This window comes from Pan troglodytes, chromosome 1 (genome assembly GCF_028858775.2).
Source record: "Pan troglodytes isolate AG18354 chromosome 1, NHGRI_mPanTro3-v2.0_pri, whole genome shotgun sequence".
Classification (NCBI taxonomy): Eukaryota; Metazoa; Chordata; class Mammalia; order Primates; family Hominidae; genus Pan; species Pan troglodytes.
Genome location: NC_072398.2, coordinates 193,268,882 through 193,281,772, shown reverse-complemented (window position 1 = coordinate 193,281,772; position 12,891 = coordinate 193,268,882). Strand labels below are relative to the sequence as shown.

General features: G+C 54.2%; 1 protein-coding gene across 1 annotated transcript in view; it reads right to left on the bottom strand.

Moving 5' to 3' along the window:
- Window positions 1-4,155: 4,155 nt before the first annotated feature.
- The window catches only part of EPHA10 (EPH receptor A10), a 51,274-nt gene continuing 42,538 nt past the window's right edge, over window positions 4,156-12,891 (bottom strand). Inside the window, exons 11-20 of the mRNA XM_054681277.2 lie at window positions 11,957-12,142; window positions 11,067-11,128; window positions 10,635-10,838; window positions 10,192-10,341; window positions 9,675-9,868; window positions 8,922-9,077; window positions 8,639-8,747; window positions 6,121-6,263; window positions 4,997-5,156; window positions 4,156-4,362 (exon numbers count right to left, since the gene is read on the bottom strand). Coding sequence (XP_054537252.1) covers window positions 6,138-6,263; window positions 8,639-8,747; window positions 8,922-9,077; window positions 9,675-9,868; window positions 10,192-10,341; window positions 10,635-10,838; window positions 11,067-11,128; window positions 11,957-12,142 — 1,187 coding nt within the window. The 3' untranslated portion in view covers window positions 4,156-4,362; window positions 4,997-5,156; window positions 6,121-6,137. The remainder of the gene's footprint in view (window positions 4,363-4,996; window positions 5,157-6,120; window positions 6,264-8,638; window positions 8,748-8,921; window positions 9,078-9,674; window positions 9,869-10,191; window positions 10,342-10,634; window positions 10,839-11,066; window positions 11,129-11,956; window positions 12,143-12,891) is intronic.

Genomic DNA, 12,891 nt, shown 5'->3' with positions numbered 1-12,891 from the left:
TCACTGTTCATCCTGCCTGTCCTCTCCAAGCTGTGCTCTGTGGACTAGGGAGACAGCAATTGTGTGGGAGTCTTTGCACATCTGCTTTTCTCAGATGTGAAAACCTCTGCTTTGGGTAGATTCATTCTGATATCTGAAAGAGGGGCTTACTACAAGATCCAGAGCATCGGTACCTTCAACCCCCAGCAGAGCGCCCCCAACACCTTCATTCCATGAGCTAGAAATTTGTGTCTGGGAGGACAACACCTAGGGTCTCTGTAATTTCCCAGTATAGTAGACTTTTCTTGGCCAGGAACAAAGCGGGGCAAGAGTAATTCGGTGATCATGAGTCTCACTTCCCAAAGTTTCTGAGGCCCTGGCAGATCTGCCTTCCCAGAACTCTCTAGGCTGAAAATGATCAACCTAGAGCTAATGATGCAAGAGGGTTCTGCCTAAAAGACAACCTGGGGGCATACTTAGCCAGGTTATTGGGTATTGACAATTTATAGACTAGGAGTCTTCTGGTAGTGACAGCATTTGGAAGAATGGTTACTCAGTGCAAATAAGCAACCCAGACTATATGTCATCAGGCCTAAAGAGCCTGACACCAAGGAAACACTTAGGATCCAACATGCTTTACCCAGAACCAGGTTCATCCTGTTTCATTCCATCTGCACCACTGCCTAAATCACCTAGTAGGAAATGCATGTTATGCAGCAGGTGCCTAATTAATACCTGGGACTGAGACATGGCAGTTCTTCATTTCATATAAAGGGCTGGCTTGGAAAGTAAAGAGTTCCCTATCCCAGGATCGATTGATTGATTGATTTTTTGAGACAGAGTTTCGCTTTTATTGCCCAGGCTAGAGTGCAGTGGTGAGATCTCGGCTCACTGCAACCTCCACCTCAGGTTCAAGCAATTCTCCTGCCTCAGCCTCCCAAGTAGCTGAGATTACAGGCGCACGCCACCACGCCTGGCTAAGTTTTGTACTTTTAGTGGAGACAGGGTTTCGCCATGTTGGCCAGGCTAGTCTCCTGACCTCAGGTGATCCACCCACCTCCACCTCCCAAAGTGCTGGGATTACAGGTATGAGCCACCGTGCCCGGCCCCATTCCAGGATTTTTAAAAAATTTTGTTTTTTATCATTTGGTATCTTTTGTTGATTTATTTTGTAGAACTTATGTCCCCACCATCCCAGGATTTTTAAGTACAGGCTGAACTATGTCACAGGGCTGGGACAAAGACAACCTAAATCTTACTGCCAGCCCCCAGACATACTTTCATACTTGTTGGGTTGGGTTTGGGGTTTTTTTTCCCCCAAATTAGTTGCTAACCATTTAAATATGGGGCGATTACACAAAGATTGCTAGCCTCTGAAAATAAGATCTGACAGCACGGGCCAACAGTCAGCTGGAGCTCAGTAGCAGCTTTCCTTGGCCCGCAGAGAATCCTCTACCGGTTCAAAGCAATCCTGATGAGACTACTTCTTCCCTTGATGTTACCTGCCTTATCTCTGCAGGCAATTTAGTTTTTACTGTCTGCTGTGGAGAGAAAGCATAGAACAGTAGGGCTGCCCCAGGTTGAAGGGAGAATGGAGGCCTGGAGTCCATCCCCAGGGCCACTGAGGCAGTTTTAAGGAACCCCAGAGGTCCAGTCAACAGTAGGTTCGTTCTTTGTCCTACAGGGCCCCTGTTATTTCCAAAAGCCCTACTTGGGGCTTCCTGTTGAGAAGATTACAAATGTATTATCTTGTGACGAGTTAGATTATATTACTCATATGAAGAGTTAGCTCATGTGCGTGTGTGACAGGACATCACCTAAGCATTTCTCCAAAGCATCAGACATGCCTTTTACCAGGAGGAATTAATATCCCCAGCCTGACCCATGATAATGAGTTCACATACCAATGCAGGGCTTAGCTCCACGATGTATCCCCAAACCTCTGAAAAACAAAGCGTGTCTCAGTGCCTACCTGTGTACACACTCTGGTGGGTCCGTTTTCTAATTTTACACAATATCATAGCTGTTGACCCATACCTAAAATTCAGCATGACATATGTACTCAAAACTTTCATAGTAGATACAATTCCTGTGGCTCCAGAAATGGAAGGACTGAGAGACACTCTTCAGAGAGGATTCAATCAGAATTGGGGGCTACACTGGGCTCCCTGCTAAAGGGGGGTCTGGAATCCAATTTGCTTTGCCTAAGATGCCATCTCCCTTTGCGGGATTAAACATCTCCTCAGCCCTGTATCATCCCTACCTGCATCACCCCACCTGTCGAGCCTCCACCGTCCCCTCCCTGCCAGCTGTAACGTGCACTTCTTGCCTTCTACACTTTGCCATCATCCTTCCCTCAGCTGATATTAGGATCTGCATGGTTCATCTTTCCTGATCCTTGGGTGGTGGATATGGTGGAGGACAAACATACCCTTGGTACCAGGATACCAGCTACATCTGCAAATTTTCAGTACCCACAAGCACACATACATCATAATATGCTAAGAACCATCAGGATGGAGACAGGTGACAATCTTCAAGGATACACTCTTCCAATCAAATGCCAAGGTCACCCTGGCAAACCCCCTCCTCTTGACTCTTCATAAGGCCCCAGGTGAGGGTCAAGGAGGAATGCTGGCTGGGAGCAGTGGCTCAAGTCTGTAATCCTAGCACTTTGGAGGGCCGAGGTGGACAGATCACCTGAGGTCAGGGATTCAGGACCAGCCTGGCCAAAACGGCAAAACCCCGTCTCTACTAAAAATACAAAAATTAGCCAGGTGTGGTAGAACATGCCTATAATCCCAGCTACCTACTGAGGCAAGAGAATCACTTGGACCCATGAGGCAGAGGGTACAGTGAGCCGAGATCATGCCACTGCACTCCAGCCTGGGTGACAGAGCAAGACTTGTGTCTCAAAAAAAAAAAAAAAAAAAAAAAGGAATGCTGTGGGGTGGAGGAAGGAAAAGGGGCCCAGGAGAAGCCTAAATGAAAGGGGAGGAAAGGTGTTGCAATGGGGAAACAAGTTTGGTTTTGATTTTTTCATTTTCCTCTTACACTTCTACAAGCAGTCTTGATCAAACATATTCCCTGGAACTATGCTCGAGATACCCATAATCCGCTCCCAAGATACTGATAGGCAACATGAGATCATTCATGAGCCCAAACAACTTCTGGCTTCTCTCTGTTGCCCGAAGACCCCAAGGGGCTCAACTAGTAAACTGTGGTGGGAAATATCCTGCAAATAGCAGGATTTTTTCAAGATACTGGCAGACAGTTCCATTTCAATGGCAAAGGGTACAAAGAGATTTAAAGAGAGCTGCAGGTGGTGCAGTGTGAATTTTACTCACATCCTGAGCAGTGGGGCAGAGGTAACGTTAGGAACTGAGATGCCCTCCTGTAAGGTCCAGAACACAGGCTTTGGCTACCAAAGACAGCTAACACACTACCCACTTTCCCCTAGGAGCCCGCTCACACCTCCTCGGGGATGAAGTCAGGCAGAGCCCTCCCCTGAGCCCCAAAACACCTAGAATTCATCCTTATTGCCATGGTGTGGGTACTTTTTACTTAACTGACTCGCCCATTCGGCAGTAAGGCCTTAACTTGCCAGAGCCAGCCATCTAGTATGTGCCTGGTCCATGTGCAATGAATGAGCAAATACCTTGTCAAGCCAGATCAGCAGGCCCACTGCCTAGAGAAGTTCCATTCCTGACCACATGTTATATGTCTACCTGGTGCCTCACACCAGCTAGGTAATAATAATAACAATAATAATAGTAATACTAATAACAAGTGGGCATTTCCTGTGTTCTGTGTGCCAGGCACTGTGTTAATGCTGGGGTCCTGCATTCCCTGGCTGCACGCCTCTCCTGGGGCTGACTTCAGTGGAGCAATGCTGCTAACATCTCTAACCCACTCCTCATTCATTCCTCCCCACCAGAGGGTGGCTTCTCAAGTGGAATTGAGGGACAGAAGGAACAACCTGCTTGACTCAGTGCCATCTGGCTTCTGCAGATCTGCTTGCCCACAAGAAAGGTGCAACCTGCTCTGCTCCCATCGTGCAGGCAGGAGCTGAGGGGACAGTTCTGCCCCTGCAGTGGATGTCTGCCCCACCCGGCTCAGCCTGGGACTGGGTGGGTCTAGTTCAGGGGAATGATGGGAAACATACTTTGTCCCTGATGCGCGGCATCTCATTTATTGAAGACGTACATGTTAACATCTCTGAAACTGGGATGCATCTTTCAGTTGGATGGCACAACGTAGTTGGCTGTGATGTTTCTTTCTTGGTAGGACATCTTACACTCAATGGCATCTTAGATTCAAAGAAACTTGGTAAGCAACATTCTCCAGTTAGCCTTATCAAAGAGCTGATATTTTGCTCTCCACCTGTCCCAAGGAATTAGTATTTAACTGGCTCTGAGCACAGGCAGTGGGGGAAGGGGTCTTATTTATCACCATCCCCACCATCCTACCCCTTGCCCTAAGCACTTTGCATGTCCTGAACTATGCAGAGGAGGAAGACGCCTTCCGCAGCCTAAAGAACATGAATGGCCCGGGCCAGGGAGAGGAGAAGCACTAGCAAGCCAACTGAGACATGCAAGGACTCATGTGGTCCAAGTGTGTGTGTGCACGTGTGTCCATGAGTACATATGTGTTCACATGAATGGGCACTCAGGCCTTGCCCCTGCAGCCTTTGGCCCACACCTGCAGCCTGTCCTGGTCATTGTCTCAGCCCACTCTTCCTCCTTTTGCTGGACTCCTCAAAGATTCCCAAACTCCACTCCCCAATCCTCTCATCTGGCTTCTGCCCTGACAACAAAGGTCGCTGTTACGGGTTGAATTGTGCCCCCCACCAGGCCTCTATGTTGAAGTCCTAACTCCCAGTAAACTCAGAAGGTGACCGTACTTGGAGACAGGCCCTTTAAAGGGGTGATTAAGTTAAAATGAGGATGTTAGGGTGGGCTGGTATGGACCGGTTCAATATGACTGGCATCCATAAAAAGGGGAAATTTGGACTTACAGAGGGAAGGTGATGCGAAGAGAGAGTGGGAAGATGGCCACAGGCAAGCTGGGGAGAGAGGCCCAGAGCAGAAGCTCCCCTCACAGCTCTCAGCAGGAAACAACCTTGCGCACATCTTGATCTTGGCTTCCAGCCTCCAGAGCTGTGGGACAGTAAATCCCTGTCGGCAAAGCCATGGGTGCTGTGTTACAGTCTGAGGTGCTGTGTTACAGTAGCCCAAGCAAATGAATACACTCACTGATAATATCCCAGTGCCCACACTGACAGCCACTCCTCCCTCCTCTTTCACTTGATTTCTCTGTTTTTGTTGTTGTTGTTATTTGTTTTTCTGCTCTGTCACCCAGGCTGGAGTATAGTGGCACAATCTCGGCCCACTGCAACCTCCATCTCCTGGGTTCAAGTGATTCTCCTGTGTCATCCTCCTGAGTAGCTGGGATTACAGGCACCCACCACCACACCCAGCTAATTTATGTGTTTTTAGTAGAGATGGGGTTTCACCATGTTGGCCAGGTTGGTCTCAAACTCCTGGCCTCAAGTGATCTACCCACCTCAACCTCTCAAAGTGCTGGGATTACAGGCATGAGCCACCGAACCCAGCCGTTTTTCTCTGTATTTAACACCAAAACTTCATCTTCAGCAGCAATGGCACAGCTCCTCCTGGCATCTCCCACTGCTCCCCTTCATCCAGGTGCCTCCCAACACTGACATCTCCCCTCTCCTGCACATGCTGGCCGGGTGACCTCCTTCTCACCCCGGCTTCTACCCCCATCTGAATGCTGATGACCCCAAAGCTCTGTCTCTAACTTACATCTGTGCTCCGAGGTTCAGACCAGATATCCACCTGCCTCCTAGACATCTCTGCCGCACATCCCAAAGGCATCTCAAACACATATCCAAAACTGAGCACTGAGCACCTTTCCTGGTCTCTGCCTTCCCTGGTACTGTCTATCCCAGCAAAGGACACCACCATGTCTGGGACACCTCCCTGGTTCTACTGCTCCTGAGACTGGGTAACAGACTTCTCTACATACCCAGGGCACCCAGTTCCCCTCGGTACCCTGGGTCACACCGTCCTGCCATGGATCCTGGGACATCTTTCATGGCAGGAGCAGTGTTGGACTCACCTCTATGCAGAGAGATCTCAGACGCAGATTCTGGACACCCCTGTCCTCGAGGAAGGGGGCAGAAGCCCTTCCACACCAGCTATACAATGATCAAGCAACTGCCACTCAAAGAGGCACCATATCACAGACAAGTTTTTATTATCCTGCATAGAGAACCCAAGAAATATAAAAACATCTCCAGAAGGAACCCCCTCCAACTGGCCCCCTCCCTCCCAGGGTGAGCTCAGACCAGGGTAATGGGGGCTTGCAGGCCACCTCTGTCCGGTGAACAAGTTCCATATAAAAATAGATCTGTAGAGGGTTCCCAGAGAGCCATCGCCCCACATCACATCTGTGCAGGGCTGAGGCCTGGGACCCAACAGGATTCTGGGACCTCACTCCTCAGTGGAGGGGAGATCTACCCTGGACACCGAAGTCCTGCCAACACAGCCAGGGGCCCTTCTGCAGAAACAGCTGGGGTAGGGGAGGAGATTTTGCCCTGCAGAGAATGACTGATGTAGCTGGAGATGGGGATGAGGCTCCATCCACCCAAGAAGGGATGCTGGTCCAGGCTTCCCAGGAGGGGTGGGGAAGGCGGATCCTGGAGGGCACCTGGCCGGGGGCTCCCCCAACCCTGACTAAGGTGGTAGCAACATCTTGGTCTCCCCAGTACCCCCAGAGTCACTGAGCTGGGGCAGGTGCTCAGGAGACAGGGAGGCAGGGGGCTGGGGGAGATTCCAAGAGCAGGGGAGCTGCTGCTGGCAGGGTAAGGCCAAAGGCACCTCTGTGAGTCACTGTCCCCCACCTCTGGGTGCTCTGCAAAGATGCACTGCACCTTCCCGCCTCTGGGCTCTTTCTCATGCTAGCCTCTCTGCATGGACTCCTCTTGTCCGAGGCCTGCCATCTTGCCTGCCGAAAACTCCACCCACCCCAAGGAAAGAACCTTCCCTTTCCCACCTGCAAGGCCCTGTTCAACTTACATCTCAACTTCACACATTAAGAGAGTGGCTATCTCCCCCTCCAGCCCACCCACCCACTGACCCAGAGGGCTCCTGGGGGGCCCTGGGCACTGTGGATGGTGCCCTGGAATTACTTCTTGGTACCTGAGCTCTTCTCCTGGTCTAGTCTGAGACCCCAAGGGCAGGCTGTGTGTCTTTTTCATCTTTACCTCGTCTCCTCTTTCCCGCCCCATCCCACCCCACCAACACACAGCCAAGGAGAGCAGACAAGTGTCAGGGGTGGCCTAAACAAACTCAGCCCCTGTGGCCCTGCTGAGATCCAGCTGCCTTCCTGCCACCCTACGAAAGCTCTGGCATCCTGGGCCCCACCATTCCCGGGGGCCCTTGTGGATAAGGAACTCCACGGTGGGCTCAGCACAACCACTTCTGCCAGGGCTCTTCAAAGTCAGAGCAGGGAGGGGCTCCATGGAAGCCTAGGTAGTGCCCAAGGCATGGAGCTGGCTGGAGGGGAGTCGCCTCTAGAGTCCCCAAGGGCTGTACAGGGAAGTGGTGGTGCCATAGGGCAGGACCAAGGACTCTCTCCCCAGAGCCAGCCTCACCCCTGGATTGGGTTCTGACCCCAGCTCTGCTCCTGACTCCTCACTTGGCCTCAGTTTCCCCCATCTGTACACTGGGGGTTAGACCAGCCTGTTTGAGAGAGAGGACCCATCTCTGAGTCTCCTCTTCACCCTCCCCAAGTCTGGAGAGAAAAGCTCTTGGGTCCCTGGGGAGATAACATGGCCCTTTATGCTTTTCCCAGATGTCCTGGCCACTGAGTTCATAAAAGGAATGCACACGAGGGCCTCATGGGGCCCCAGGGAGCACCAGGGCCTCTCATGGCCCGGCCTGGCCAGGACTTTTGGCCTCACCCTGAACTGTCAGCCCAAGGCAGGGGGACACAGAAACCAGCTCCTGAGTCTAGGGCTCTTGGGTATCAGCCCCTGAGCTCAGCACCATCTTTGCCTGCCTGAGCCTTGGCCAGTGTCCAGTCAGCCCCTGCCAAGGCACAGGGAGCTGAGGAGGATGCACCTCTGGCCCAGCCCCCGACACCTGAGCCACTAGGCAGCTGCAGTCACTGCCAGGTAGAACAAGACCCCCCCAGGACCCACGCTGTCTGACTGGTCAATGGGTCTGTGGGAAAAAGGAACACCCCACGGGGTAGGCCCCAGCCCCCAGTGGGTACAAATGGCAGTAGGGCATGAGCCAGGGCAATCTCAACCCACTGTCTTCCCTCCCATCCCTGCCCCAGCTCTTCTCTGAGACCCCAAATTTCCTCCTGCTGTTATCTCAGGGTTCCTCCCTAGGGATTTGAACCTCTTTTCAGGGGCACTGAGTTAGCCAAGGCGTTCAGACTCGTGAAAATGGGAGGGGCAGGCAGTGAAAGCGGGGAAGCTGTGGCCCCACCAGATCTGGGCCCAAGCGGAGGAAGAGAGCGCTCCCTCCCACAGTGCTGGAGCGCAGCTTGCCACGGTCCTTGGGCAGGGCTGGGGGACTGGACCCCCACCGGAGTCCTGCCTTGGAAGAATGGGGTCCACTCACACCTGCACCCCCTGGCCCTGCAGCTGGAGCACTCGTGCCTGCAGGGCGCTGATCCCGCTGAGGAGGGCCTCTCGATGTTCAGCCGAAGAGATGCCTAGGCTCACCAGGTCCCTGAAACAAAGGCTGGTCACACTCGGCTGGCTTGACCCCAACTTCTGCTCCTCCCATGAAGGCCCTCCACTCTCCCTCCGCTTCTCTGGACAGGTTGGGACTCCGCAGTATAGGCAGGGGCAGGGCCCATGGAATCCCCCAGCCCCGGCCTTGACCTTGGTGCCTTGGACTCACTGGGCAGTCATCTCGGCCACGGCCTCCAGGCTCCCATAGCCAGCAGCCGCAAAGCTGTCCTTGTAGCGGCACAGGTCCAGGGCCTCCAGCCACGCGCCCACAGAGCCAAAGGAGGGGAAGGTGGAGAAGGCACGGTCCGCTAGCGGGGTGGGAGGCCTGCGGGTCAGAGGAGCTGTGCTCAGCCGACAGCTGGGATCTGGGCCCACACCTGGTGGTCTCCCGGGGAGAGGCCAGCTGAAGATGGACAGGAGAAGGGGAGGGTAACCGGGCCCCAGGGCTGGATCTGGCTCACATGAGCACTGTGCATTCCTGAAGAAGCGAGGGCTTCAGGTTTTTCAGGCAGGTGGAGGCAGAGCCAGCGCCAGCTAAATGTATTGGCGTATCCGGAACAGTCTGGGGTAGGACACGCCTAGGACTGGTTGGTGACTCATATTGGGAACAACGAATATTAATTTCACATATTTGATTCATTGGAACTACAAATGTGTTAGGGCTATTACCACATCTATTTCTCCAGTCAAAGGTCATTGTACCCGGGGATGTGGGCAAAATCCAGGAGAAGCAGAAGTGACCAGGAGGATGTGCAGTGAGGTGGGCCTGGGCAGGCGGGTGGGCTACAGCCCTCTGGGGCAATGGGGTGAACAATTGCTCTTGGACAGGTGGGGTGGTGGAAGCGGTGGGTTTGCACTTGCAACATGCAGGGAGGCCCTCCACGGACAGGTGAGAGGCTGGCTGTCCCATGTGGGAACGTACCTGGGACAGGTAGTCGGGGCACACTTGGGGGGCTCTGGGTCCTGCACCATCTTGCTCAGGATGCTGTGGATCTGGGAGAACCTGGGTCGCTCACCTGGGTCCTTCTGCCAGCAGTCGAGCATTAGTCGGTGCAGAGGGTTAGGACAGTTCCTGGGGGGTGGCAGCCGGAAGCCATCCTCCACAGCCTTGATCACCTGGGCCATGGGGGTGGGGAGCAGAGAGGAGGCTCTGGGTTTCCCCAGCACATGGTGCGTGCACACACACACGCACACACACACATGCGCACACACAGACACAGACACACACACACACATGCGCACACACACAGACAGACACACACACACACACACACACACCCAAGGAAGCCTGGGGCAGTGGCCAGGCAGAACCAGAAGCAAGCAGACGGAGAAGAGGGACCTGAGGCAGGAAGGTTGAGGGCCAACGGGCAGAGGTCAGGAAGCTGGGGCCTGAGCTGACAGGGTCAGAAGGCATGCAGCTGGAGCCACGGGTTACTCACGTCTTGGCCAGACATGTCCCAGTAAGGCCGCTCCCCAAAGGCCATCACCTCCCACATGATGATGCCGAAGCTCCACACGTCACTGGCAGAGCTGAAGTGGCCAAACTGAAGTGTCTCGGGGGCGGCCCATAGCGCTGGGCTCCTGCCACTCTGTAGGGGCAGGCAGGTCAGGGGCAAGGAGGAACTGGGTGACACGCAGGTTTCCCCACCCCACTGAGCCCCAGATCCAGCCTTCATGTCATCCTCCCAGGCAACCCCCAAACTCCAGCTTCACATCTGGGAAAGACACAAAAGCTGACCTCAAGGTGGGGTTCACTTGCATTTATGCCAAGACCAACTGGGTGGAGGGTCAGGGAAAGGAGTAGAAGTGGGGAGCTAGGGGTTCCAGGGCAGCTTGGTGGGAACCAGAAGGCACAGGCAGGCTTGGCTGGGGGCGCCCTCACCATAGTGGTGTAGACAGCCTCTGATCGGTCCCGGGGGCCCCGCCCGAAGCCAGAGATCTTGCAGACAAGGTCGCTGCTGACCAGCACATGGCGAGCTGCCAGGCCCCGGTGAACGTAGCCCATCTCTGACAGATACTTCATGGCTGATGCCAGCCCAGGCAGCAACCCCATCAGTTGCCCAGCCACCAGCTGCCCCTCGTGCCGCTGTGGAGGGAGAAGACTGAGGCCAGGGCTGTGGGCTTGGATCCCCTGGTGTTGTGTGACACAAGGGCGGTCACCTAGCTCTCGCCAGGCTTTAGTTCACCCTGTGACCACAGGTCAGCCCGGCCAGTGGGGATGATGCCAATTCCAAGCCCTACCAAAGAGAAAAGTGAGGGACCCCTGCCCGCTTTACAGAATAAAGTGGTCATTGGCAGCCCCAGGGCCACTCACCCTGAGGAAGCCGTCCAGGGCCCCATGGCTCATGTACTCGGTGACAATCATCAAGGTGCTTCCTGTGCCCAGGGATGGGAACACACATGCTAAGTTGTCCACTCCACCCCGCACGCACACAAGTTTCCCCCCCAGGGTCCCAGACCGGGCCTCGAGAGCCAGAAACAGCACCAAGCTCCCTAATCTCGCCATCCTCCTGCCCAGCCCAGGGTCCTCTATGCCAAGGAACAAAAGAGGAGACATCTGTAGGTGAACAAAGTCCAAGGTCATGAGCTGCAACAAGCTTGCTAAGAAAGATCACTCTTTCTAGGAGTGATATTCTAGGGGACCTACCCCCTAGAATATCACAGGTCAGAAAGGTCATTCTGGCCGGGCGCGGTGGCTCACACCTGTAATCCCAGCACTTTGGGAGGCCGAGGCAGGTGGATCACAAGGTCAGGAGATCAAGACCATCCTGGCTAACATGGTGAAACCCCGTCTCTACTAAAAAAAAAAAATACAAAAAAATTAGCTGGGCCTGGTGGCAGGCACCTGTAGTCCCAGCTGCTCGGGAGGCTGAGGCAGGAGAATGGCGTGATCCCAGGAGGCGGAGCTTGCAGTGAGCCGAGATCTCGCCACTGCACTCTAGCCTGGGCAACAGAGCGAGACTCCATCTCAAAAAAAAAAAAAAAAAGAAAGAAAGAAAGAAAAGAAAGGTCATTCTGAGCCAGAGTGGCCGCTCCAGGAGAAGGGCCGCCTTGAGTCAGTGAAAGCTGAGGTCCCTGGCTGAAGCTCCCTCCCATAGCTGAGGGAAGGACCTGGAGAGGCAGGGGCACTCCAAACTCCCACACCATCATTTCCACCCCCCATACCCGTGCGCTGGGCAGCAGGAAGGGAGCACCGGGCCCTACCTCGGGTAACAACGCCCTCCAGCCGCACGATGTGGCTATGGTCAAACTGGCCCAGCGTGAGGGCCTCGGCCAGGAAGCCGAGCCTCTGTGAGTCGGAGGCGCTGTTCCTCAGCGTGTGCACGGCTACGGGCAGCTCCTGGCGACCGGGGAGCTGCAAGCAGCCACAGCACAGCTCCCCAAACCGCCCTGTGGGGAAACAGCACCTCAGATACCGCCAGAGGCCACTGCCCTGGCTGAGCTGGGCAGGCTGAGCCGGGCAGGCTGAGCCGAGCAGGCTGAGCCGAGGAGAAAGTGACTCTGGCCAGCCTGGTCAACATGGCGAAACCCAGTCTCTACTAAAAATACAAAAATTAACCAGACAAGGTGGCACATGCCTGTAATCCCAGCTACTTGAGAAGCTGAGGCAGGAAAATCACTTGAACCCAGGAGGCAGAGGTTGCAGTAAGCTGAGATTGTGCCACTGCACTTCAGACTGGGTGACAGAGCAAGACTCGGTCTCAAAAAAAAAAGTGACTCCAGATCATGGACCGTTTCCAGCTTAAATCCTGGTAAACTGAGTACCAGCAGTGTGACCTTGAATTCCATCTCTTTCCTTTTCTTGGCCTGTCTCCTCTGTGAAATGGGGATTCCTCCCTGCCTTCCTCAGTGGGGGGAGGTTTCCAAGCCTTAAAGAAAGGACGGGGCACATGCCAGCACGCCGACTGCCATCAAACCCCATGTGACCCAGGATGGATGACAATGACATCTATTCTTCCACCCTGCCCCTTTCCGGCTTCTGTCCAGCGGGTCTGGAGACAGTGTCAGGGGATAATGTCAGGCTCCCAGTGAAAGCAGCTGCCGTCTCTGAGCACAGGAGGCTGAGGATTTGTAGTCAGGAAGAAAGGCTAGCAGGAGACTGGCCCTTAGAGAGCAAGCACCGCCAGCCAGGCCCTGTG